Here is a 24,824-nt window from a genome sequence, read left to right as displayed (position 1 = left end):
TTACAGAAACTGCCTAATCAGGGTAAGGCAAATGCTAGAGGTTCTTGAAGCTTACTTAGGTGACTCGGTCTAGGGCTGTTTATGTCTCTGAATAATTTTTTCTCTCATATTTTCCTATTAGAAAATGGTTAAAATCAAAATACAGTTTCCAATGACCTAGTGGAATCAAACTCCATGGATTTGGCATCAGGAGCAGGAAAGACTTGATATCAGAAGGGCAACATCAATCGGCAGGCAGTGTTTTTGTGCCAGTGCTCAGTGTAGCAGCAACAGATTCCTCAGCCATCAGGGAGATCAAATGTTTGGAATTGACTTAAGATGGTAAGCTCTCAATTAAAGGCACACCACCAAGGCACCTGCAAGCCAAGGCTCACTATCTCCCAGGTGCAGAGACCAGCTTTCCTCTTCCCTTGGCCCTGGGATCATCTCTTATTCCTCAGCACACTGCACACCATGTGCTTGTGACGATAACATTCACCCGCCACCTTGCTTTAGTTAAAGGAGCAAAGTGTTTTTTTCACCTTGCCTTGCTTTTTTTGTCTGTTTTCTTTTTCCCCCTTTTGCTAGCTGCCAAACAGACACAAGATAGCATTAATCAAAATGTTCTGGGTGACCTTTGAAGAGACACTGTGCTGGGAGCCCTCTTCACAATCTAAATGAAGCACATCATCCAAGGAACGGGCTCTCTTGAGGTTACAAACAATTTCACCAAAAAAATTGTGGGCACACCATGATGTCAGGCATTAAGGAAAAAACCCTGCTAAAGAGTATTCATTGTATAAAATCTCCTTTGCCATTTCCTTCTGTACTGCAAAAGCATCTTAGCTAGTGCCAAAGTGTCTGGCTACCACTTGCTCAAAGAGTGTCTGAGGTAGGACAGGAATTAAAATGCATTTTACCAGCTTATTATATGGTGAATGATTCATAAAGCAGTTTTTTCCCCAGGATAATGTATATTTCTTCTTCCACAGTGAATGACATCCCCAAAAGCAATATTCATCTGACCAAATGCAGAGGTGTCCAGAACAGAAATCTACATCTAAGCCATGTTGTCTCTACATACAAAGAGAGGAACTGGCACTTCTGAGATGCAGTCCATTCTACTCAAAGGTAAATGTTTAATATGGGTCAGATTAATCATAGTCTCTTTTTTTAAACTGATATTTTAAAAATCATATTTTCTTCTCACCCAGATGTACATTATAAACATCTCAAAGAGGGGATATGATTCCTGTCTAAGCAACATTAGTTGGACCATTCATGCACAAGATTCCCTGTAAATATGAGCTAGTGGGACCTAGGACAAGACGATGACTGCTATAATATTGTAAAGAAAAACAAATCTGTATAAAGCTAAGTTTCTACTACTAAGTTTCTACTGTCATGGATTCTTGGGATAAGAACAAAATTTCCATGAGGCACCACATGAATTTATCATACAAACAAAAGTGTCAGCTCACATAACACATAATTATTATTAAAAATGCTGCATCAGGAAGGTCCAGATGCTAAAAAGGAAAACAGATCAAAACCCAAGAAAATACATCCACAGTGTACAGATCCACTCACTGACATTAAGCTCAGGGGGAACAGGAAGACACAGGAATATCTATCCTTTTCACTAGGCCTTTTTTTATGATAAACATGAACCTCAAGCAACAGCTGAGGACAGGACTCTGAGCTAGATGGACTGGATCTCCAATTCAGTCATCCATTCCTGTTTTCTGACCTCATACTGCCAAAACTGTCCTTACAGCAGTAAGCCAAGCAAGGAACATTATAGTCCTACCTCACTCAGACAATTTTTTTCCTAGGATTACCAAATGCAAGTTAAGCTTCAGTTTTACACCAGGAAGCACCCAAACAAAAAATGCAAGCCATCACCTTACCTGCTTTCTCAATATTACTTCAAAACATTTGTGCTTGGTCCAATCCTCCATTCCTGACACATTATTTCAGTAGAGATATTTACTGGTGAGGAGAGTTAGTGTTGGAGTCAAACACCTACGTGATATTATCCATTCTGTCATCAACATGAGTCACCAGCAGTGGTCTCATCTTCCATCTTTTCAAGCAAAGTTGAAAAATTGCTAAAAATAGCAGCAGAACTTGACTGCAGAGTGTTTTGCTGGGGAACTCAAATCTTAGCCTGTGACTAATGCTGCTAATTGAATTTTTACCTCCATCTTTCTTGGGGAGAACACAAGCAGTAAGAGACAAGGTTGCTTTTTGTAATGTTTCTTTTTACTACATTGTCTCTTGTCCCTTATTTTTTATGACAGTGAAACACCAAACTACGGCTCAAAACCCTCTTCTTAAACCCTGTTTTCTGAAGAATCAGACACATGGGGATTTCCCAATAATATTCTGGAACTCAGTAGTGAGCTATCATTGCAACACAAAATAAGCTCTGACATGTTTATGATAAAAAGCATTTTACATATGACATTCTTTTTTCTTCTATCCAAACATCTCATTTTCCTTCTACTTTTAAATTAGCCATCAGGCAGCTACTGTATTTCAGCAATCACTGCTGCAATGCATTACCAAATATGAGCTCTTATGCCAAGCTGAAGGAGACACATATCCCTTATATTAAATACATCTCCTTCATGACTGAAAGAATTATGTTAGGGAAGAAAAACTGTCATATTATGCTAATTCAATTTCTTCTGAGTACTTTTGAATCCACTTTACAGGAAAAAAAAATGAAAAATCCAAATAAACACAGGGATAATACTTTTTTTTTGCACTAACTACCATTCCCTTTATCCCATTCTGCTTCAGAGAAAAATTAATTACTTTTATTTTCCAGTACAATCAATGTACATTAGCTATTTCAAAACTGTGCAGAAATAGATATACACACAAACACACACCCCCTAGGACTAGTAAAATGCTGCTAAGACCAGGAAATAGTTACAAGTGTTTTCAAGAATATCCTTTAAAAAAAAGTTTGTGTGTGTTTGAGGAGCTCCCCCCAAATTTTACCTATGTGTATTGCAGCCAAGCCTGTACAGAGAGCCCATAATAACAGGCAGGAACAGGGACTATATCAGGATGCAAGCCAGCTGTCTGGGTAAACCTGCATTCTGTGGTGGTAAGCTTTAAAAAAAATCTGTAGTGTTTGGGGCCTCGTTGCTGTTTTTTTCAATCAAATCAAAATGTTATATAATCAAAACTGGCTGCATTTGTAGAAAAGGAGCCAATGAAGCTGAGCACTGGCAATTAACAGTGCAAGTGCTTTTCCTAAAGGGACACACAGTCAGTGCTTCCATTCATCTCAGCATTAGCAGCCAGACACACAGTGCTTACAACAATAATTTTCATGGAGTTATCGAATTTTTCAACTGCAAACTCCAGTCCCTATGGATAGTAAATCACAGAAGCAATCCAAACAAAATCAGTGGAGGAGTGCTGCTAATGAAGTGTGTGCACAGATCCACACAAAGTCGTAGCCCTAAGTATTTATCAGAGAGAAACAGGTGCCAACCAGATGCCAAAAAAATAAATAATATGTCAGAAATTAATAGCAGTCAGTCTGTTGCTCCTGCAAGTGACAGAAGACAACCAAAATGAAAATAAAGGAACCAAAATACAATCTTGTAAGAGCCCACAAACAACCAGGGCAATCACACAATCTAATTTATGTTATCTGATATTACTTCAGGCTTCCTAATGCTGAAAAAATATAAGGTTATCTGTAGACTCAAATTAGGAACCAACCATGGGACTGCAGAGCACTGCAAAGCTGTAAAAGGACAATTCTTGTTATCATGCCCAAAGCTCCTGCCAGGCTGGAGCAGAGCCTGTGAGCTGCCTCACATGCCTGGAGTGCAGCGAGCAGGAGCGCCACAAATCCTGTAAACACTTCAGAAAATACAGGAGAACAAGAGGTCAACCAAAGATGTGACACATTGCCTAGTGCTGTCAAGTGAGAAGGCAACCATGTCACTGAAAGAGTAGCAGCAAAGGAGGATTGTCTGCAATGCTAGAGAGATTTTAACCATAGAAGTAAGAATAGCAAAATAAATCAAGAAAAGAGCTGAAGCATTCTCACTTTAAGATACGATGCAAAGTATCACTCCAAGCTTTCTGAGTAGAAATTTATCTTCTAGTTATACAGCAGTTGCCGGATATAAAATCTTCTGTATACCTATCTACATCTATTTCTATAGATCAGCACAAAAACAATTGGTTAAGACTGAGTTACAAGTGCAGTCGAGTGCTTTATATGAAGTGCTGGAGGGAAAGGAGGGAAATCTTGTTTACAGCTCAGTAAGGCTCAGGTATGGAAATCAATGGCAAAACGTGTTTGTACAGAAGGAAAAGAGGGGTTTTTTTCCACTAGTATCAGCATCAACACACGTGGAAAACTGTGCTGATGAAGTCAGCAAGAAAAATGCAACAAGGTTTTAGTCTCGTTACTGAAACCTTTTGTGCTGTAATATGTGAAATACATACAATATGTGAAAAAACACAACTAAACTTTTTCATAGAAGAGGCTTCTAAGTGTCTAGTGGGGAATTAACAGATGTTGGGAGAATCACTTTACCAATACAAAGGGTTGCTATAAACACATTAGCAGAGGGAGTTTCTGCTGTTAAGCCATAACTTAGAAGATATTTACAGGTGTTCTCCCAAGTAATCTGTGCATTCTACACAGTTATTCACCAAAAGTGTGAGGAAACTTAATAGTAGGTACAAATGATGGAATTATTACATTGACAAATAAAATACAGCTAGTCACACATCAATTATTAAAAGATAAGCTTGCTGAAAATTCAGGCCAACACATCCCCTATTTTTCATTCTCCATCTCTATTTCCACATTTCTTGAACTTCTTTAATTCACACATATCTATTTAATTCTCACTCCCACCATCTTGTAGTCTGTTTTACTTCACTTTTCAAAAGTAATTCCCTTGTTTCCCTTTTCTTTCATTTCTCCCATTTCAGGGAGAATTACTTTTATTACTTTTTTTCCACCTTCTTTTAATAATTTTTAGGACTCCCTACCTCTCCTGTCTTATTACCAGCTGTCTTCTCAAGTCTTGTCTAATATGTGTATTATAACCATGCCTATGGTGTGCAGTACTAAAAAGGTTTGTGGTGCATGCCACATTTTGCCACAGCACCAGTGAGTGCAAAGAGCCCCCCAGATTCACCCCGCTTCTTACTTCACCAGTGCTTTTCCCTGCAGCACTGATTTTACCGACATATGCAGCAAAGAGTAAAATGCTTTTGTTAAGTCCCATTGCTTCAGGAAGCAATGAAGTGCTGAAGCTCCCCACCAAAACAAATTTAGCAAGTCAAATAGCACTTATGCTTCTCCTAGGTTCAACTTTCCAACCCCTACTCCTCCTCCATTCAGTGCTCATCCCTCTTCCACACCTGCAAATTCACATGTGCCTAAACATGGGGATAAAACATCCTTAGGTACCCAGGATACCACTGCTGCTTATCCAGAGCTGTCACTGCCTTGGCTCAGCTCAGCATCCACCTGGGTGTTCATCTCACACCCAAAGCCAGACTGGGGTTTATTATCAGGTGCCGCAGACCACATCTCCTGACAGGCAGCAGCCATGCTCAGGAAAAGCCACATTACAAAACCCAGCAGCAGAGGCATTTCTGACAGGGCAGTGCTGCTGCTCAGCTGGAGGAGGACAGGCAGGGATGACGCACCACAATAACAGCAAAAATGTGAAATTAGGAGGTGATAACATAATCAAACAAATTTGAAAAGTAACTGGTTGGTGCAAATAAACCTCACTGAGATATAATTCATTGACCTGCATCTATTTTAAAAGTTTAAAAATGCCTTTCAATTTCTTTGTTGGTTAATGGTCCCAAACAGCTCGAGTATTTGCCATTCCCCTTACCCAGCCAGTCCCTTCAGTGAAATTCTAAATAACTGATTTCAGCATACAGCTAATAGACATAAATGTACTTTCTGATTATTTTTCTGTCAGATATGTTCATTCCTCTGAAATGAAAGTAACAGCACAGAAAACATTTTAAACTAATTATATCATTATGGTTTTAAAACTTCATTAAAACTGCTTTAAAACATAGCTCATTCTCTAGCACAAAAGCATTTTAAATTATGGAAATAACTTTCTGCTCATGAAATCTACATATTTTTAATTATACACATTTAATTAGAGAACTATTTGTTGAATTCAAGAATATAACAGTTTGGGATGTTTATGCATCAGATGGGAAGAAACAAGTTGGTCATAGTCTTCTGAAGATTGCTTCAAGATCACTTAAGTTCATATCTTTGCTACATATTCAATAGCAGCTTAAAGCAAAAAACTTGAAAGACATTTACAAAGAACTCAAATGAAGAATTTAGTATATAAGTGTTCTGCAGATAAGTAGTCATTGGCAACACCTAACCTTGAGCTAAAAGGCCCTGATGTAGATGATTCATGGGTGAAATTGCAACATACATCATAGAAAATCACAATATTAGTAATGCTAATGATGATGAAAATATTATTAATATTTATGCAATAATTTCAATTCTCCAGTGGTTTCCAAAACAATCATTTGGAATTCAAATATTATCTGATTCCTTTTATGTTCACTAAGCTGGAGTACTAAAATCCCTCTCACAATTTCCTCCACTTCCCAGATAAAAAAAAAGAATATTTGGCTGGGATACTTCCCAGAATGGCCTGATTCTCTCAGTGTATTTTATTCTATATTCACAGTCACACTCTGAACAAATTCTGGTCTCTTCTTTTGAGAGGAAAAGCTGGTGCACTGAACTCAGAAACACCCAATAATGCTAAAAATACCTTTGCATTCTGCTTCAAAAGTGAAAGCTGATTTTACAAAACAGCTTATCAACTCCTTTCACACTTTATGCTGCAAATTCTGTCCCACACCTGCAAATACAAAAACATTGCTCTTCATTGTTTGGCATCTGTTCTACTGCAGGGCAGTGTTTCAGACATGCTACAGATCATCACTTTACATAACATGTTGTCTATTTGCAAGACATACTCATGTATGTAACAACAGATTTACTTGAAAATCATCATCTGCTCACTCACACATTGATTGAAAGAGGCTATCTGCTTTCATATAAACAAATTTATTTTATATATAATATATTTTATGTCCATGACTAGCCCTCTAAATCATTTACATGTGATTAAAATTTGATAAATTCTTGGACTACACACGTAAGCTGCTGGATATCATTTAGAATTGTACCCTCTCACAGACATCAGAAAGAGGATAGCTACAATATAAGACAATCACAAAGGAACACAAACAACTATCAAACCAAATCACTGCCACCCTGAGACAGCACAATGAGATAACTACTATAAGTATTTATGTTTTATACAAAAGCCATTCTTTCAAATAGAATTCTATTCTTGGAACAAATTGTTCTTGCTTGAGAAACCTGAAAGAAGGCAACTATCTCCTGCATTAATGAAGGAACATCTAAACCTGTAAGATCTTGCATGAGAAATCGTAATCAAAACAGAACAAAAGAACATTAATTAGAAAATTCTAATATACCATTTCATAGACAAATAATGTTTTACAGGAAATCTACAATACACAGTAAATATAACAGTACTTCTGTTCTTAATAGAGTTTCCTATCAAGAAACTCCAGCATAAGGAACAGCAGAGATTCCTTTAGAATACTGGGGTCAATTATTATTTCAAATAATTTGAATTTTGAGGAATATGTAATAACATAGAAATTGCTACACCAGAGGGTATTCTGAAAATCAGTGTGTGTCAAAGCATATCCTATTTCTGCAAAGCTCAATCTCACACCCCTCCCAAGACATACACTGCCCAGAGCATCATGAAAATTATTTCCATACTTTTACATGACACTCCTATCTGCAGTACTTGAGCACTTCATAGAGGCAGTGTTCCTAGAAGTCATGCAGTCTGACCATTAACGCTTCTTAAAAATGACTAATATCTGCAATTTAGCTGATTTTAAGAAACTGGTTTAACTTGTCCCTAATAATTTGGAGAGTGTTACCCACATACTTGCTGCCAGGGGATAATTTCTGAGAGCACTCTGCAGTATGCAGAATCATTTTCTGGATACATCCCTTTGATTGTCATTATGTGGAAGGGTGAAAATTACAACTTTCCCTTTCTTTAGACATCTCAACCATTTGACTTAGATTTTCTACATATGTCAAGAAGCACATTCTGAAAAAATCCAAAAAATACTTAATTGGAAACAGAAGGATGAAATATTGGGTTTTATTTTACAGCATTTTACTTACAATACCACTGTGGGTAACTACTCTTTCTCAGATCCCATTGTATCCTGATGTAGCTGGTCATGGTGATTCCTAAGCAAAATCACCACTGGAGAACAAAGAAATAGCCTGTAGTCCTGTTACTGACACTTTTATCATAACACTTATGAATAAAACAAAGCAAATAAAACAAAGTGAAAATTAAATTTGCTCTGATAATCCTATTTCCCAAACTTTAAAGTGCTCTGGAGCCTCTGAAAACCCCAGGCAATCCATCACACAATGCAGCACTGTGTCACCACAAGTCATTGGCAAGGTTGGAGGTGCACAGCCCTGACTTCTCCTTCTAAGACTTAGAAACTGGGAAGGAGCTGAAAACCATTACATGAATCATTTATCATTATAATCCTTCAGCACATACACTTTATTTCTCAGAAAAAGACACTGTAAACTAGAATATATTGTTATTAAGAATAAAATGAAATGAAAAAAAGAAAATCTTTCTTGTTCGATTTAGCTACTTCTCTCCCAACAAAAAAAAAAAACTAAAAACAAAACAAACAAAAAAAAAGAACAAAAAAAAACCCTGACATTTTCTTTGCATTTTTTAAAATATATAAATATCAGTGTCAATTTACCTAAAAGATTGTTAATAAGATTGCTATAAGGAAAGCTGATGTATTTTTAACTGAGATCTGTTCCGTTGCATTACTGAAAACACATCACATTTGTGAAAACATGATCTATTAAAGAAAAGTAGAGAGAAAGACAAATCATGCCCTTTCCTCTGCTGGAATTTCAAATACAGATACTTTGCATTTTGCTTTTGTTGTCTCAGACTGAAAGAACTGAGTTTTGGCTCAGGAGCTTTGCTAAGAATTACTCTTTGTCTGATTATCACTTAACTCAGTTGATATTTGGGGTTTGATCTGGATGTATTCCAAAGTGTATTTACTATAAAAGTCTATTAAACTATTTAATTCTTGCTTGAGGCTGAAAACTAATGATGTTTTTCAAACATTCTTTTTATCATCACCAACAGGTGCATTTTCAAGGAGTAAAATGGTGATAAATGTACTGTCAGTAATATTTTATGAGATGCATGGAGTTTCTATAAAAACAATTTTAAATCTATTCAACAGGGGAACAATTTTTGATGGCTCTTCCCTGAATCTTCAGTTTTAAATGTTTAAAGCAAATCCTGTTGGTTCATTTCACATCATTTAAAAACATAACATTTATAAAACACTATAATTTTCCCATGTTTGGTTTCCAAATGTGCTGCAAGAACAAGAAACATGACACAGCAAAGAGAGTATGGCAATGATTCACTTTTTGTCTCACAGAGAAAAATGTGAAATTGCTTTGGGGATTTCTGTCAGTTCTGGGGTATGAATACATTCATTTGTGTACAATTCAAGATAGGAAAAGCTTCAACCAGTTACTTTCTACTTTTGAGAACCCTGAATAAATTAAAAGTGGTTGAGCAAAATTAATTTTTCACCAACATTCAGCAAATTTGTTTTTATCCTTTTTCCTCAAGAATGGATCTTTGTTACCAGAAAGGTACTAATATAGCAAAATTTCCATCAGAAATTATTTTCCAATATGTACTACAGGTCACCATCAGTTCTTTCAAAAAAGGTAACAGTTAACTCTCAATAATGAAGTATTAAATGCAGAAAGGTTTCCTGCAGGACCTTCATGTTCAATCAAGAGTTGAAGCTCTGCTCCCTTGGCACAGAGAACTTAGGGGTTAGGGCAGGGATTCCCTCTAAAGCAGAAGCAACAGGAAGGAAAGGTTTTGGGTGCTCCTAGAAACTAAGGACCAGCAGGCATTGCTCCATTTTCCATCCTGTCAGGAAGTGGCAGGTACTCACTGGTGCCTCATCATCCGTCTGGGGCACAAACTCATTCCACACATAGTTTGTGTTTCTTCAGCCTGCCTTTGCTAACCTCATGCTTAAAAAGTGAAATATAGGCTACCCTACTCCAGCTTCTCCTCATCCAGTGGAATCTTCTTCTCAAGGAGAGATGAAAATAAGCAAACATCACTTGAGGGAGGCTTGATGCTTTACTTAATGTGACTGGAGAAGCAGGCCATACTGAGGTAGGGCAGCACTTTTCTGGGATAAACATCCTTGTTCTGGTTTCTGCAGATAAGCAAACACAGCACAAGTGCCAGAATCAGCTCTAGAAGCAGGAATGGGCTGCCAACAAAAGGCCAACCCAGGAGAGGGGGATCAAGACCACCAAAGACCCTAATGCCCTCCAACCTGTTTCCAGAAGGATCTAGAATGAACTGCATATGGCAACTAATTTGCACAGAAAGTGAGACACTTAGCTCCAGAAGAGGCAAAAATTATCAATAAAAATGTACCCCCACCAAACCTAGGCACACATGTGATCCAGGACCCTGGGCACCCATCAGCAGGATTGATGCTGCAGCCAGGACTGATGATTTTTCTTTCTTCTTTCTCCCTCTCTTTATTCTCTCCCTTCTCTTACATCCTATCCTTATTCAAAATCCACTGCAGTGTGTTTATATCATAAGGGACTAACACTCCAGTTGCCCTGCCATGTGTATAATTTACTAATAAAACTTTGCAAATTTTTGTAGACCCTCTGACTTTTGTCATTCCTTTTTGACCACAGGCACCTGTGAATCCTGGGTGCCCCCTCCCCTTAAGGAGCAATGTGGGACACCACAAGCATGCTGTCCTACAAGCCAGCTTCATTAACGTCTGCCTTCTTTATCCCTTTCATTAACCACTCCTCTCTTTTTATTCTGTACATTGTCAAGTAGTTTGTCTTGGTTTCAGCTGGGATACAGGTCTTAGTAACACACTGATATTTCAGTTTCTCCTAACTAGTATTTACTCTAAATCAAGGACTTCTCAGTTTCCCTTGCTTGCCAGGGCGCAGGTACACAGGAGCTGGGAGTGAGCACAGTCATGAGAGCTGACCTGAACCAGGCAAAGCTATGAGCCATATCATGGGACACCATGCCCAGTATATGAACTGGGAGGAGCTGGTCAGGAGGAGCTGATTGCTGGTCAGGTACAGGCTGGGCATTGGTCAGCAGGTGATGAGCAATTGTATTGTGTCTCACGTGTCTTTGTTAGCTTTTATTCCTCTCTATTTCTCTGTTTCATTATTGTCATTATAATTATCATTATTGTTTAATTTTGTTTCAATTATTAAACTTGTTAAACAGATAAACTTATTAAACAGATAAAAACTGGTTTTATTTCAACCCACAAGTTTTACATTTTTTTTATTCTCCTCCACAACGTGGGGTGGGAAAGGGGAAGCAGGGTGCAACTGTGTGGTACTTAATTGCTGTCTGGGGCTAAACCACAAAAATCTTTATTTTCAGGAATTTATACAAAAGCAAAAGACTTAATGCTGCCACTCTATTATTGAGTGCTTTCAGAATTCAAAGAGGGAATTGAAAACATTAGGCTTAAAATGTTGGAATGAGGATGTCTTCATGACAACCACAGTCTCATTGTGTATCCATACTAAATGTGTGAGGAGATTTGCAGATGGGAAAAGCTATAAGCATGTTTCATGACAAATGCTGTAGTGTAGTTCAAAATTAAATTAAAGAAATGTTTGGAAGGGACCTCCAAAAATCATCCACTCCAGCATATGGATTCAACTTCAGACTACTGCCAGAGCAAGGCCATGATTTCATATGGTTAAGGTCTGAAAACTTCCCAGAGTGGATAGTCCACAAATTCCCTGGTTGTTACAGTGCTGCACTATACTTCTAATGAAGGAACTTTTCCTAGAATTCATTCTCAATTTCAGTGTGAGCAGCAGCAGTGAATATCTTCACAAGTATCACCCATAACTCAGACATTCCTGAGGAATATCTTTGGAAAAAATTGGTTTTTTCCAAATAACAGTCTCCATAGCCAAACTTATTTCTGGAAATGGTCTCTCACTCATTATAACTCTCAGGTTATACCTGAGTATCACTCAGGGAAGTCTCAAAAAAATACCACAGAAAAAAAATTCTATTTAACTGATTTCTAGAGAGTTTCATGCCTAGAACTGTTTCCCAGAACTGCTTTAATTACTCAACACAGGCTGTCTCTCCATACTAACACTCTGAGGCATTTTCTATGAGGCATTTTCTTGATGCCTCACCCAAAATTCAATCACTTGAATTGCCCTGCGTGACTTTGTGGCAGCAATTGATGCAACTGTTACAGGGGCACAGGGGTTCCTATCTTTCCTCACCCCAAAACATTAAAATAGGCAAATGCTACTTGTTCATGAAAAGCCTCTTTTACCACAACATTCAAGACCCTACAGGAATCTGCTGCACTCCTCTTCTAAACCCCTGTGGGATATTGTATGGTATTGTTTCACATAACATCCAACCAAAAATGCACTGATGACACCTTTCCCAGACTGCTCTTTTCCCACTGATACAACCAAAGCCTGCCTCAAATGCTCCAGCAGTGCCTCTGTAAGACTGGCATCAGCCTAAAGAAAAGGCAGCTCTTGCCTCATGGCATTTATGTTCCGTGACAGGATTAGAAAGAAGGGCAGACCAAGATTCAGCGCTTCCCACTTTCTTTTGTCCTGTTTAATGTCACATCAACAGTGCTAAAAATATGCTGCTATGTGCAGGCTCCAATTAATTCCCTCCTCCTCCTCCTTCTGGGTGATTGCCTGCTGAAGTAACCCATGCCTCCACACAGGCAGGAATGCAGCTCTAGGTATGCAGAAGGAAATGCTGCTCTTCTGGCTGGAGCTCTGCCTCGGTCACTTTCCTACACCTGTACAGCAGGATGCAATTGCCACCATGTTAGGATCTTATTGCTGTAGCAATTGCAAACCCTCAGTCCTGATCTACAAAGCTCTGGGGTATTTGAAAGTGGCTCTCCTGAAGCAACCCTTTTTGCCAAAGCTGCTGTAATTTGGGACAAAGTAGCACAAAACATCTTAAGTGTGTCAACTCACCCACCTGAATTCAGCTGCACGAAAAAATCTCCCAGAGGAGGTCACACACACCCTCCACAGCAAGAACTAAAACCTTCCTCTTAAATAAAAAGGAATTTAAATATATGCTCATATAAAGCTTTCTCTGACCTTGTACTTTTGTGTTTATTTAATTTTAGGTCATGAAATGAGCGTGATACTCAAACTTCAGCACCGAATTATCAAATTATCCTTTGTTCCTCAGCCAAGGAGATTTCTGCTGTGCCAAAGGAGATCCCATTGTCCAGGTGGAACAAACACTCGCTCTTCCCTCATCTCCTCCTCCCTCCTTGTGGCAACCCACAGAGCCTTAGCACACCTCTGGCCACAGCACACCTGCCTGCTGCACAGCCAGGGAGCGTGGCAGAGACTGCCCATGGGGCCCTGCTCCTGGAAAAGAAGCAACACCAGCAGCCCAGGAGCAGCGCTGCCATCCCTGATACCAGGAGCAGTGCTGCCATGCCTGACCCCAGCCCTCATGGCACTGAGGGTGACCTGGCAGAAGGGTTTTTATCCATGCAGGGACGGCTGTACCCAGCCCTGCCCACTCCCACCAGCCTCCACCCAGCTCCCTTATCTGCTGCTTTTCAAACAACCCTTCCCATCTCATACTCGCTTCTCACCTGGTTTACAGTCATTAAATCAACAACAAAACCTGCAAGCAGGACCTGCCATCACCTCATTAGTCACCAGCCTCATTCTGCCTGGGCTCCCTGAGGTGGCACACTTCAGGAAACAGGCTGCCTTCTTCAAGGAACCTCTACTTCCCACACTTGCCATGGAGAAGGCCTGATATTGACAGGACTTCTGATGTTGCTACCAGAGTACAAAGATTAACCATTGCTTCACTTGGGCGGGCTTGATCCAAATTGCCCTGCTCTCTAAAGCTGTATCCACAGTTAGTGAAAAGCAAAGCTAATGCTCTGAATGAAGTCCTGCAAGTCTATCATTCAAAACCCAACCTTTTCAGGAGTGCATGGCATCCTTTCTGATTCACATATCCATTTGGTTGATCTATTTTCTCTATAGAACTGTTCTTTTTTGCTACTCCATGTAAGAAGAAAGTAAAGAAAAACCCTTATAATGCAAACTAAAGTACAAAGACTAAATATTCCCCGTTAAATGTACCAATGTAAACATTTTAAATGCAATAGTGCTGTTTTTCATGGGGAGAGAAGAGATCAAATAGGAAAGAGAGAAGTATGAAATATAATTAAAATAAATTCAAATAAGGCAATATGCATTAAGGGATGAGGACTTCACAATGAAAACAGACTATTTTGAGGTGAGGTGTTGTTTCAGTAGGGAAACTTTGGAAGTATTGGGTCCTTCTGAGCTATCAAAGCTCTGAAAAGGGCACGTATGTCCATCCACTTAGTCCAATCTATTTTATAGTGAGTCATTCTATTTTCCCTTCACAAAATAGGCCCTCCATTATCTTCCATTCTGACAGTCAGCTCCACACAAAGACTCTCTTCAGGATTCTGGCTGCTGAGTCTTCCTCCAGGAAGCAAGGACAAGAATTCTTTAACAATAAATTTCACAAATATTATTTGAAATAGCCTGAAGTGGTAGAGAATTTTATAGTATTTATCTCATGCACAGTAAGCAGTGAATGTAAAGGTACAAGACCACTTTATAAAACTGTCTGTGACACTGTCTTCTGTGTTAGACTCTGAGTATGAACTGGTCTCTGATTGATTGATATGCTACAATCAGAGTATTTTCAGGATGACATAGATTTTGTTCTTTTGAAAATAGCTAGAAAATATTTGTAACAAGCATACAATCCCAAGATTGGTCTTACATACACAAATACATACAGGTCATAGAACTACCACATTACAGAAATAACAGATATGACACATGGCTATATTGCTGCAAGGGACACAGGCTCTTCACAAAGGCAGGGTAAAGAAGACAATCTCTGTGTGAAGCAGCAGCTAAAATGTGGAGAACATTTGTACAGGTTGAACAACAGGGCTGGGTGAGTGCATGTGGGTCAGGATCAGGGGAGAGGTCAGTGAGGGTGACACCACAGTGAGACTGGGCTACAGACAGCACGGAAGGGGTGAGGAAGTGGAGAGTACTCCTCACAACAATTTCTTTAAACAACTCAAGGAAGTATCTGGACTGCACACTCTGTTTCTTTGGGCTTTTTCATGAGACTTAAGCTTTTGTGACACCTGCAGAGAACAAAATGGCATGGCACAAGCAATGCAGACAATTTCTGCAGGGCATCAAGGACTGCTTCTTGATGCAGGCACAAGATGGGCCAAGCAGTGTCATACCCAGCTGGATCTGTTATTCATAAACATAAGGAAGAAGTGGCTGTGGATGTGTACACTCACACAGCAAGCTGGGCTGTAGTGACAGTGAAATAGTGAGGCCTAAGACCTTGTGGGGAACTGAGGAAGACAACTACCAAAACACACACCCTGGGCTTTAGGAAAACGGACTTCAGCCTATGCAGGAGATGGTAAGTGGGATACTGTAGAAGGAAGCTTGGAAACATAGGGAATTTGGGAAAGCTATCATGTCCTTGAAAACAACCTTGTACACATGCAAGGCTGTTCATGATTCAGGAATACAAGCAGACTTACCAGGACACCTGTGCGGCAAAACCGAGAATTTACAACTGAGGTGAAGTGCTAAAAGGCCGCACAGGAGCTGAAAGCAGAGCATGAAACAGTGTATGTATTTGCTCTACTGAAGTTAAATATGTGAACAGACATCCACAGCAGCATGTACAAATAGCATCTGTACCACAGATTGACACTGCTCCCATGCAGTCAGTTGACTTGACCAGCATGTAACAGAGTAAAGGGCAGAATCAATAAAAATCCAGGAGATGCAAAACTAGGGAAAAAATGTGGGGGCAAAGGGAAATCAATCTAGCAAACAGAAAGAAAGGCATTAAGACTAAACAGGCAGAGACAGTTTGAGGTGGGATGTAGAGGAAGCTGGGGCTCAGCTGGAAGGGGACAGGGAAGGGGCTGGGAGGACAGAGCAGAGGCATTCCTGCAGTGTCAACAGAGTGCTATGAAACGTCCTGAGCCAAGGCAGCTCTATCCCCTCACTGAGTGCCCACAGGAACATGACCTGCCACTGCTCAGGGACACTCTCAGCTCAGCGTGTTGGGAGGATTTAGTTTGGAAATTACTGAACAGAGTGTGACCTGACATGGACGTTAGCAAGGCTCCCATCAGCGGGGGCCCTGCTTGCTCCAGTTTGCTCTTCTTAAAATTAGTAAATGATGCACACAAAGAAGGTCAACAGCAGATCATTAGTGTTCCAAATGAAGCACTCTGCATTCTGGAAAAGCCTTACTTAAGGTTGGCTGCTCAATTCTTTGTGCATGAGGATATGGTCTGCAATTAGATAACCATACAGGCTGATTAAATTGCTATGTATTTTCTCTTTGCATGAGCTAGAACAAAATGTCAAAGGTTTCCTTCGAAACCTTCCTTAAAGATCAAGTGGATTTTATACTTGTTTTTAATTTTGATGTTTTCCTTATATTTTATATATCAACCACAAATTGAAAATTAGGTCACTGTCTAAAGAATTAATTCATTAATTAATGAGAAAATGAACAATTAAAACAATAAATAATATTCCCATTAGAACTTAAGCAATGGAGCTTTAGCAATGCTCTTTCAGATATTACTCTTTAGATAAATGGTGTTTTTTTTAAAGAAAAGGTACTATAAGACCAGGTCATTTCTTTCAGTTTCAGCGCTTTCCTTATTTCCTCCCTTAATCCCTTATTTCCTAATGCACTTGCCTTGGTGAAGTGGTATTGAAAACTGTTAACTAACACACAAGCTTGCCAAAACTAATTTAACTCAGGCTGGTAGAGGCCAACATTGTGATTAAACAGGAGTGAAAGTTGGCCCACTAAGAAAACAAATCAATGCAATACCACCATTTAAGTGCTAAAAAATTCAGTGCTAATTTGTTTCTTAGCAAGAGTGATGACCACTTTTCTTCACAGCTTTGCAAAGCCAAGAATAAACTGCCCTTTTTGTGATATCAAGGAAAAAACTCATTAATGCAAGGCAAATTACAAATTGCATTGCAAGCCTCAGCTAATTAGGAATAAGCTGTGTTTTGACTGTTTTCACTTTCTCTTAATAATTTGTTTTGGTCACACCTTTTTTCAGTAAGTTTCAGATTCATTCCAGACACAAACAATTTCTTCTGCCATTTACCAATCTAAAGTTATGGAACATAATGTGCAAAGATATAGTCCCTTAAGAAAAATACAAGAAAACCAATGATATTAGCTATCAGTTTCGGTTACGATAACAAAGTTTTACCAGATTTCAGTTTTGGCATTTCACATGCACACAAAATGAATTCACAAATTTCCATAATTTCCACAGAAATTCACTGTCATAAATAATTCAATACACATGAATGAAGTTTTAATCTTCAAGGTCAGTGGTTAAAGCAAGCCAGGAAATACTCCTATAAAGTATTATGAATTATTTATTTTCCTGCTTATAATTACATTTTTAAAAATTTAAAATATCAACATTTCTTAACATATCTTACCATTTGCTTTTCTTCTAAAGCTTCTCTTCCTGAGGCTTTGCTTTCATGTTTTCCTAACTCCATTTCCCAGAGGAATAGAAATCACCTAATATCCTGAGCAGAAGTGATTCAACCTGACTACATGTTAGATATCCCTGCACTTTTGGAGTCAGGTCAGAAAAGTATCAGGAGCACTGTGGTGATTTCTAGTCAGCATGTGTTTCCATTTATAGCCATCAAAAATCCACAAATAGAAGTGTGGAGAGAGGGCAGACAGCTGCCTCTGATAACAATAAACATTGGGCTGGTATCACAGCAGATTGTTCAGGATGGATTTTGGTTACCAGCCCCATTCACTCTCTCTTTTTTCCTCTCTATCCCAAAAGCTCATACCAAAAAAGTCCATGAAAATTAATAGCTATATGTCTCAGTAGCACTAACTTGAGTTCACAGAGATTATTAAGCAAGCAAAATAATGAATATAATTCACATGTGCTATGCCAAGACAAAAGTGTACAGAAAAGCACTTTAAAACAGTGTTTTACCATAACTATTGATCTTTCCCTGTTGAGTGTTTGGGACTGAGCTATTCCCACATTCCCTCAAGCAGAGAGTTCTCTCCTGTCCTAGTATCAGAGTGACATCTTGCACTTTTGAAATGCTAAGCTTCCATCAGGCATTGTGAAGAAATGACCAGTGAACAAGTAACATGGAGCCAACAGCCACACGAGAATGGCTGTGGAGTTTGTTACTTGACTGTTGAAGAATAACCTGGCTCTGTTCACAGTGACAAAGTCAGGAGGCCAATATTAGAAACTGCAGGGCTGGAGGAACCTCTCAGCAGCTCTGCTGAGGATGCCAAGGTTTACAACACACCCTTCTGTTGCCACATCAACTGGGCTCACGTCGTCTAAGGTGTGATTCACACACAAGCCTGGCTCTGCATGTACCAGCAAGGGAAGGGGAAGCATGAAGACTGAGTAACACAGAAAATGTTTCCTACTGTTAAAGAATGTGCTCGCTGGTAATCTGTGGTTCATTAGACACACTCTAAAGCTGGCTCTTTAAGCATCTCACTAAATCCCCAGTAAACACACATCCTTTCTACTTCTTCCTGTCAACACATTGGTAAAAGACTCTCATAAAATAGATAAATAAGCAGATAGGATAAATGAATAAATAAATATTGAACCATTTTTCATCTACAATCTTTCAAGAGCCCTAATTAGGCATACTGCTTTCTGCATGTTTTTTTAGAGATGCTATACTCACGTGATCTTTAGAGCCTTGAATAGGAAGAAAAGGTAGCCAGTCATCTCCCAACAGTCTTTATACTTCATATATGAAAATCTGATAAAACCTTAGACTGCTCCTGTTTTGAAACATTCTTCAGTACAAACAAAAAGTTACTTCAGTGACACTTGTTTTCTTTAGCCTTTATTTTACCTGTGTTTTTAGAAGACAGCCATCAGAAGAGTAAATATGGCAAGGCAAATGCAAAGAACCAGTCAAATCTGCAAGGGCTGCTGCAGCAGAAGGAATAAATATGAGCTTGATGTCATGAAGTAAAAATACACCCCACCGTGTCTCCTGGAAATGCTGGGACAAAAGGAGCAAGAGTAAGTGACATAATACCCAGAGGAGAGCCGCAGTTCTTCACTCTTCAGTGGGAAGGCAAACAGTAATAATAAGAAGTTCATATCTCCATAATCTTTTTGTGAGGCTGAGACTTATCCCTGTGGCAAGTGACGTCAAAATGGCTTTGCACCACTTAAAGACCTCAAAGGAGGTCTTCAGTGGGCTCCAAACAGCAGCTTGCACTACACTGCTGCTTACATTACTGACCATTCCTGCAGTGCAGGTGAAGAACCTGAAGCCCCTCCAGTCCCCTAAATCTTCATTTGCAATGGTTTTAATTGACAGACAAGGACAGGAGCAGCTCAGGTGGGCACATTCAGCTGCGTGCCCTCCTAGCCTGTCCCCCTGGTAGCTGGGACACCCTGGATGTCAGCAGGCTTCCAAACAGCAGCTCCCAGGGGAGTCACTTCCAGGGGAAGTGACTGGGACTGGGGAACAGATATCCATGTTGAAAAGAGAGCAGGATCTCAGTGGTGCAAGAAACCAGCAATGCAGGACTCGAGAAGTATACAGGCAAGCAATGGCAGATTTTTATCTGCTGTTTATGTTGCATGTAACTTAGCACTCATCCTAACTACCCTAGAACTTAATATTCAAATATGTTTATAGTCTTTACTTGCATGGTCCAATACTGTTTTCATGTGTCATCTCACCCTTTGATATCAAAAACAATCGCTACAGAAAGACCCAAGGAATTGATTATGGTGTGAATGGTACTCAATAAGATAGTGATGAGGGTATGTCATTTCACAAGTAGGTTTCCCATTAACATTCTTGTAACACCATCTAAAGCATTCACTTGAGAATCTCCACTTCTTATGAATGGAAATTCATATTCTGGATGCATCATGCTGCTGCCCATGCAACTGCAAGGCACTTGGAGCAAACTGCATTGGAGATGGGAACATGAAAAAAAGGCTATGAATGCAAGGGAATATGACACCAAACTTCATGCCATCATACTAAAATCGAGGAGCCCAGGAAACACTGGATGCAGAGCTCTTCTGTAGCCTGAATGCTATTACATAAGGACCCTGGAGATAGCATAGAAAAGCTGACATCACCTTATTATCTACCATATCTCGCTCAGCATGGCATTTCATCACCAAATCTGAGGACAGACCATGGTTTTATATAATCATGAGAGTACATTTCTTACTCCTACAGAGAAATAATGGTTATTCTACTCCAAGAACTTCCTGAGGCACTGTTAGTAACTGTGCATTTCCTGTTTTATTTCACAAGGGGAAACAGGGCAAACAGGTGCTAAGTAAAAAGCATGTCCTAGACATTGCCTAAATTACTGTGCTATTTCCAATTGCTTCTTTTTATTACAGTTATTCATCTCTTGACACCTGTTTCTCTTCTCAGAGCAGGAGAAGAGAAACAACAACAAGCCAAGAGAAGAAGCTGATGGAGGAGAGGGCTGTGGGCTTTCTTGTAAGATGCAAGTGCTGAATATCCCAAATAACACTATTGTGTAAATAAGGCACTTAAACAGATGTGTTTTCTGTGCTCATTTGATCTGCTGTTCCTGGAGAAGGAAGCAAGTGAATGCTTGTGATGCAATCATGATGTTTGTGTGTCACACTCAGCTGTGTTTTCACTCTTGTGGCTCCGGCAATTCTTTAAATTTGCACATTTTCATTTTCAGCCTGGCTCAGCAGTAGCCCAGGGCTGCCAGCCAGTGGCTGTACCACACATCACACATCTGCACTTCTGCTCTCCTAAGCCTGTAGCTTTTATTTACTCAGCATCAGACACATCATAAAAATTCAACAGAAGTATTAATTCTGCCCCTGATGTGGTCAATGAGACCATACTCAGTTGAAAACCATCTACTTAAGTCACATTTACCAGTTAAAAATCCTAACACTAATACAGAAATTACTCTCACAGTGATTTTTAAAGCTCTAATGTGGAGAGCATTTCTGTCCCACACTTCAATCAAAAAGTTGAAAGGAACAACAAGCATCAAACTCAGCAGAGTGCCTCTGTAAGTGCCAGTCCAGCAGAAGCTTCCCAGGTTATTTCTGGTGCTCTCCCTTCTCTCAGCCCGATCCTGCCCTGCCAGCAAGCATTCCCTGTGCTACCCCAGGTCACATGCACCCAAGGTCACATGCACACGCCTGGAATCACAGAACCCCAGCAGCATTTCGAGCTGGTATTCCGTGGCAGGATCCCTGCAGAAACCCAGAGCATGACAGAGCTACAGAGACAGCATTTGAAGCAGGCTTACCTTCCAGGCAGCCAGGAGCCAAGGGTGGGAAGCTGATCCTTAGGAGAGATGGGTCCACATTCCTGCCACAGCACCCAACAGCTGCTGCTGTCACTCCCTGGTCCACCCTGCTGGCTCTGCAAACACTCACAGAGCAGGAGATAGCAGGTGTGGAAAAGGAAAACAGCACAGGCACCACAAGTCCCTGCCTTGTGTGTGAGGAAGCAGAGTCCTACACGTCATGTACAGGGAGCAGAGGGCTCCTTGACAAATATTCTCCAAAGAGAGAAGTTTGCTTATGTTTGAGGATGAAAACAAGGAAGGTTATTTCAACATTACAGTAAATTGATTCCAAGAGCTCAGGTCCTTTTCTGATATGGCAATCCAGGGAAGCTGTACTTGCATTCTTCTCCTTGCAGGTCTTTTAAGTTAATTGTTTTAACGTGGACAATCCTTGTGCTGGCAGGTCCTACATCTACTGTCCTCCAGGAGTACAGACAGGAATGGAACACCAGACTTCTTTTCTGTCAGATATCCATTGTTTCAGCTATATACATGATGTCCCTGAATATTACTGCTAAATCCCAGCAAACCAAATTATCCTGGGCTGTAAAATATACATCAATAGATTAGTTGCACAAAGAAAAATCTTCCCTCCCATGTTGATTGGTACTGTTTGCCATGCCTTCCTCCACAACGATGGATGCAACAATAATGAGATGGGGCTAACGAAATACACTGATAAATCTTTATATACCTTCATAGCTATCTTTTAAGTGATGTGGCAGCTAAAGATGAGGAGAAGTCCGTTGTCCACAGAAAACAAGTAGTCCATAGCCAGGCAGTAGCTTTTTCTAGTCACCTCCCAGGGCAGCAGGAAATGAGGACACAGGGTATGAGCTGTCATTAAAGACCAACTCCCATTGAGCCTCTCCACCTTCTCTCTGCCCATTCTTATCAAACAGCCAAACCTCAAGAGAATTTACTCAGTGCTGATAAGGACACCAGCTTCTGACCTTTACCTCTGCCCCTCTTTGGCAGAGCAAAAGCAAAACATAATTAACTGCCACTGTTTTTTGGGTTTTTTTAATGAAAGTTTGAATAAACATAGGCTTTGATTGATATATTTTGTAGAGCTGGACATCCATAGAGAGTGTTACCACTGTAAGATTATACTCACAGCAAAATTTTCAACACTGCAGTATGAAATTTGCCTTGAAAATCAGTGAAGAAGGACAGATAAAAATCTCAGTGTTTAAAAGTTACCTGAATGGCGACAGCATTTGGTTAAAAGCTTGTCATTGTGATAGCAACTGTTTTGATTTCCAAGATGTAACAGAAAATCTAAAACAAACACATGTGCATGGGAAGTAAAAAGGAAGAAAATACCAAGTTCTCAACAGAGCTCTTATTTTTACTAGCTTTCAACTACAACTTGTTCTGCAATCTAAGGCTGATTTATAACAGCTGAGGGTTTGTGGGTTTTTTTGCAGTCTAGTGAGACACAATAAAGTAGTAGTAAATTGTGCATTACTAGCTAGAGGGCCAAAGCATTTGTGGGTTCTGAGTTTGATATTTTTACAACATGCATTGATCAAACATTAAGTCATAGTGGAAGAACCCAGCATATTTTGGAGGAAGAAAAGAGATGGGAAACAAATATTTTAAATAAAATTTCATTTATCAATATCATTTAAGCCTATGCTTACGCACATTATACAGTCTTTAATATTACAGTCATAGGAGATTCTAAGATAATGTTCATTTTGCAAATGAATGAAGTTAGCTTAATATTCCTTTTGCTATCATCAATTAAAATGCAGATGTACAAGATAATAAAAAACCTAACTGGATACCACTGACTTGATATCATACTGCTAGCACAAATCCATCTTTTCAAAATAAAATATCCCTTTTGTTAGTAGGAAATATTGTTCTCTTTGTGACAGCCATATCCTCCTGAGAACTTTCTAATTCTGTAAAAGCCAGCTACCAGCATTCATTGAAGTTATGAATGATCATCTGAGAAATCTTGCTCAAGAATGTGAATAAAATATGAGCATTTACCAGGTCAGGTTGTGTTATATTACATTTACAGGAAAATAAACTGTATAAACATCATAAAAGCCACCAATGCACACTTAATGTACATGAAAAGAAAGTCATGGCATTCAAGTCTAGCAGGGCCAGACCCCACGTCTGAGTTAAGGCAGCACCATGGAACCCCAAAAAAAGAACAGTCCCAAACAGTTCCTCTTAAACAACTTAAAATGCATTAGAATTAGAAACCAATGCACTGAATAGCAGTGAAGAGAATTAAAGGATTGAAAAGTGTTGTACAGGACAATTTGCTCTTAAATGCCTACCCTCACACACACATATATACACAAAATAGAGGCATACTGCAGTAAGGCAAACTAAGTGTTCTCCTTATACACAAGTCAGGGGGAAAAAAGGAATTTTCAGACAGTTCCTCATGCATAAGAAATTGCTTCTCACTTCACTCTCAGGTACATGGTTGCATAAGGTGCCTCCTGCATTTGGATCTAATAAAATACAACTTACAAGTCCTGTTCAAATCTGATATACATTCACATTACTGATATAACTGGAGAAACTGTTCTTTATTACAATAGAATGAGATACAGAATTTCAACACAGATAACATTTCTCAGTGGGTAAAAAAAAAAAAAACAACAAAACAAACAGGACTATTTAAAGACAGATTTTTTTTTTCAATTATCATAGAAAATGACATTAAAGGGACAAATCAAAGGAACCTGGGGGAGATAGAAGGATGAGCTGTTTTGACAAATCATGGACACAAGATTTTAAAAATCCCACCCAACTATACAATTGCTTTCAGTGTGTTTTCAAATGGGTAGAGTACCTTCTGAATAAAAATCACCTGCATTTTTCTCATTACATTTAGGTGCTGCAGGGTACCTTTACAAGTGGCTACTGAAACACGTGGTGACATTCACAAAACTTGACCCAGTGCATTCCAGTTTCACAAGTTCTTCCTGAAGGAAGTTCAAGGCAAAGAAATACAAGCAGGGTTCTCCTCACAAATCCGCCCTCCATGTCATGGTTTTCACTATAAATAAGGCATAGCGGTTCAAGTACTACATTAAATGTCATCAAACAATGGGAAAGAAAACCACCCATGAACTCCTG

At 39.4% G+C, this 24,824-nt stretch overlaps 1 protein-coding gene across 1 annotated transcript in view; it reads right to left on the bottom strand.

The window, feature by feature from the left end:
* MLIP (muscular LMNA interacting protein) overlaps positions 1–17,942 on the bottom strand; it is a 104,066-nt gene extending 86,124 nt beyond the window's left edge. Inside the window, exon 1 of the mRNA XM_030945361.1 lies at positions 17,813–17,942. Within this exon, the coding sequence (XP_030801221.1) occupies positions 17,813–17,875 (63 nt within the window). The 5' untranslated portion in view covers positions 17,876–17,942. The remainder of the gene's footprint in view (positions 1–17,812) is intronic.
* Positions 17,943–24,824: the final 6,882 nt, after the last annotated feature.

Source organism: Camarhynchus parvulus, chromosome 3, assembly GCF_901933205.1.
Source record: "Camarhynchus parvulus chromosome 3, STF_HiC, whole genome shotgun sequence".
NCBI lineage: Eukaryota > Metazoa > Chordata > Aves > Passeriformes > Thraupidae > Camarhynchus > Camarhynchus parvulus.
The sequence above is the reverse complement of the archived record's forward strand: the minus strand, read 5'-3'. Positions and strand labels throughout refer to the sequence as shown.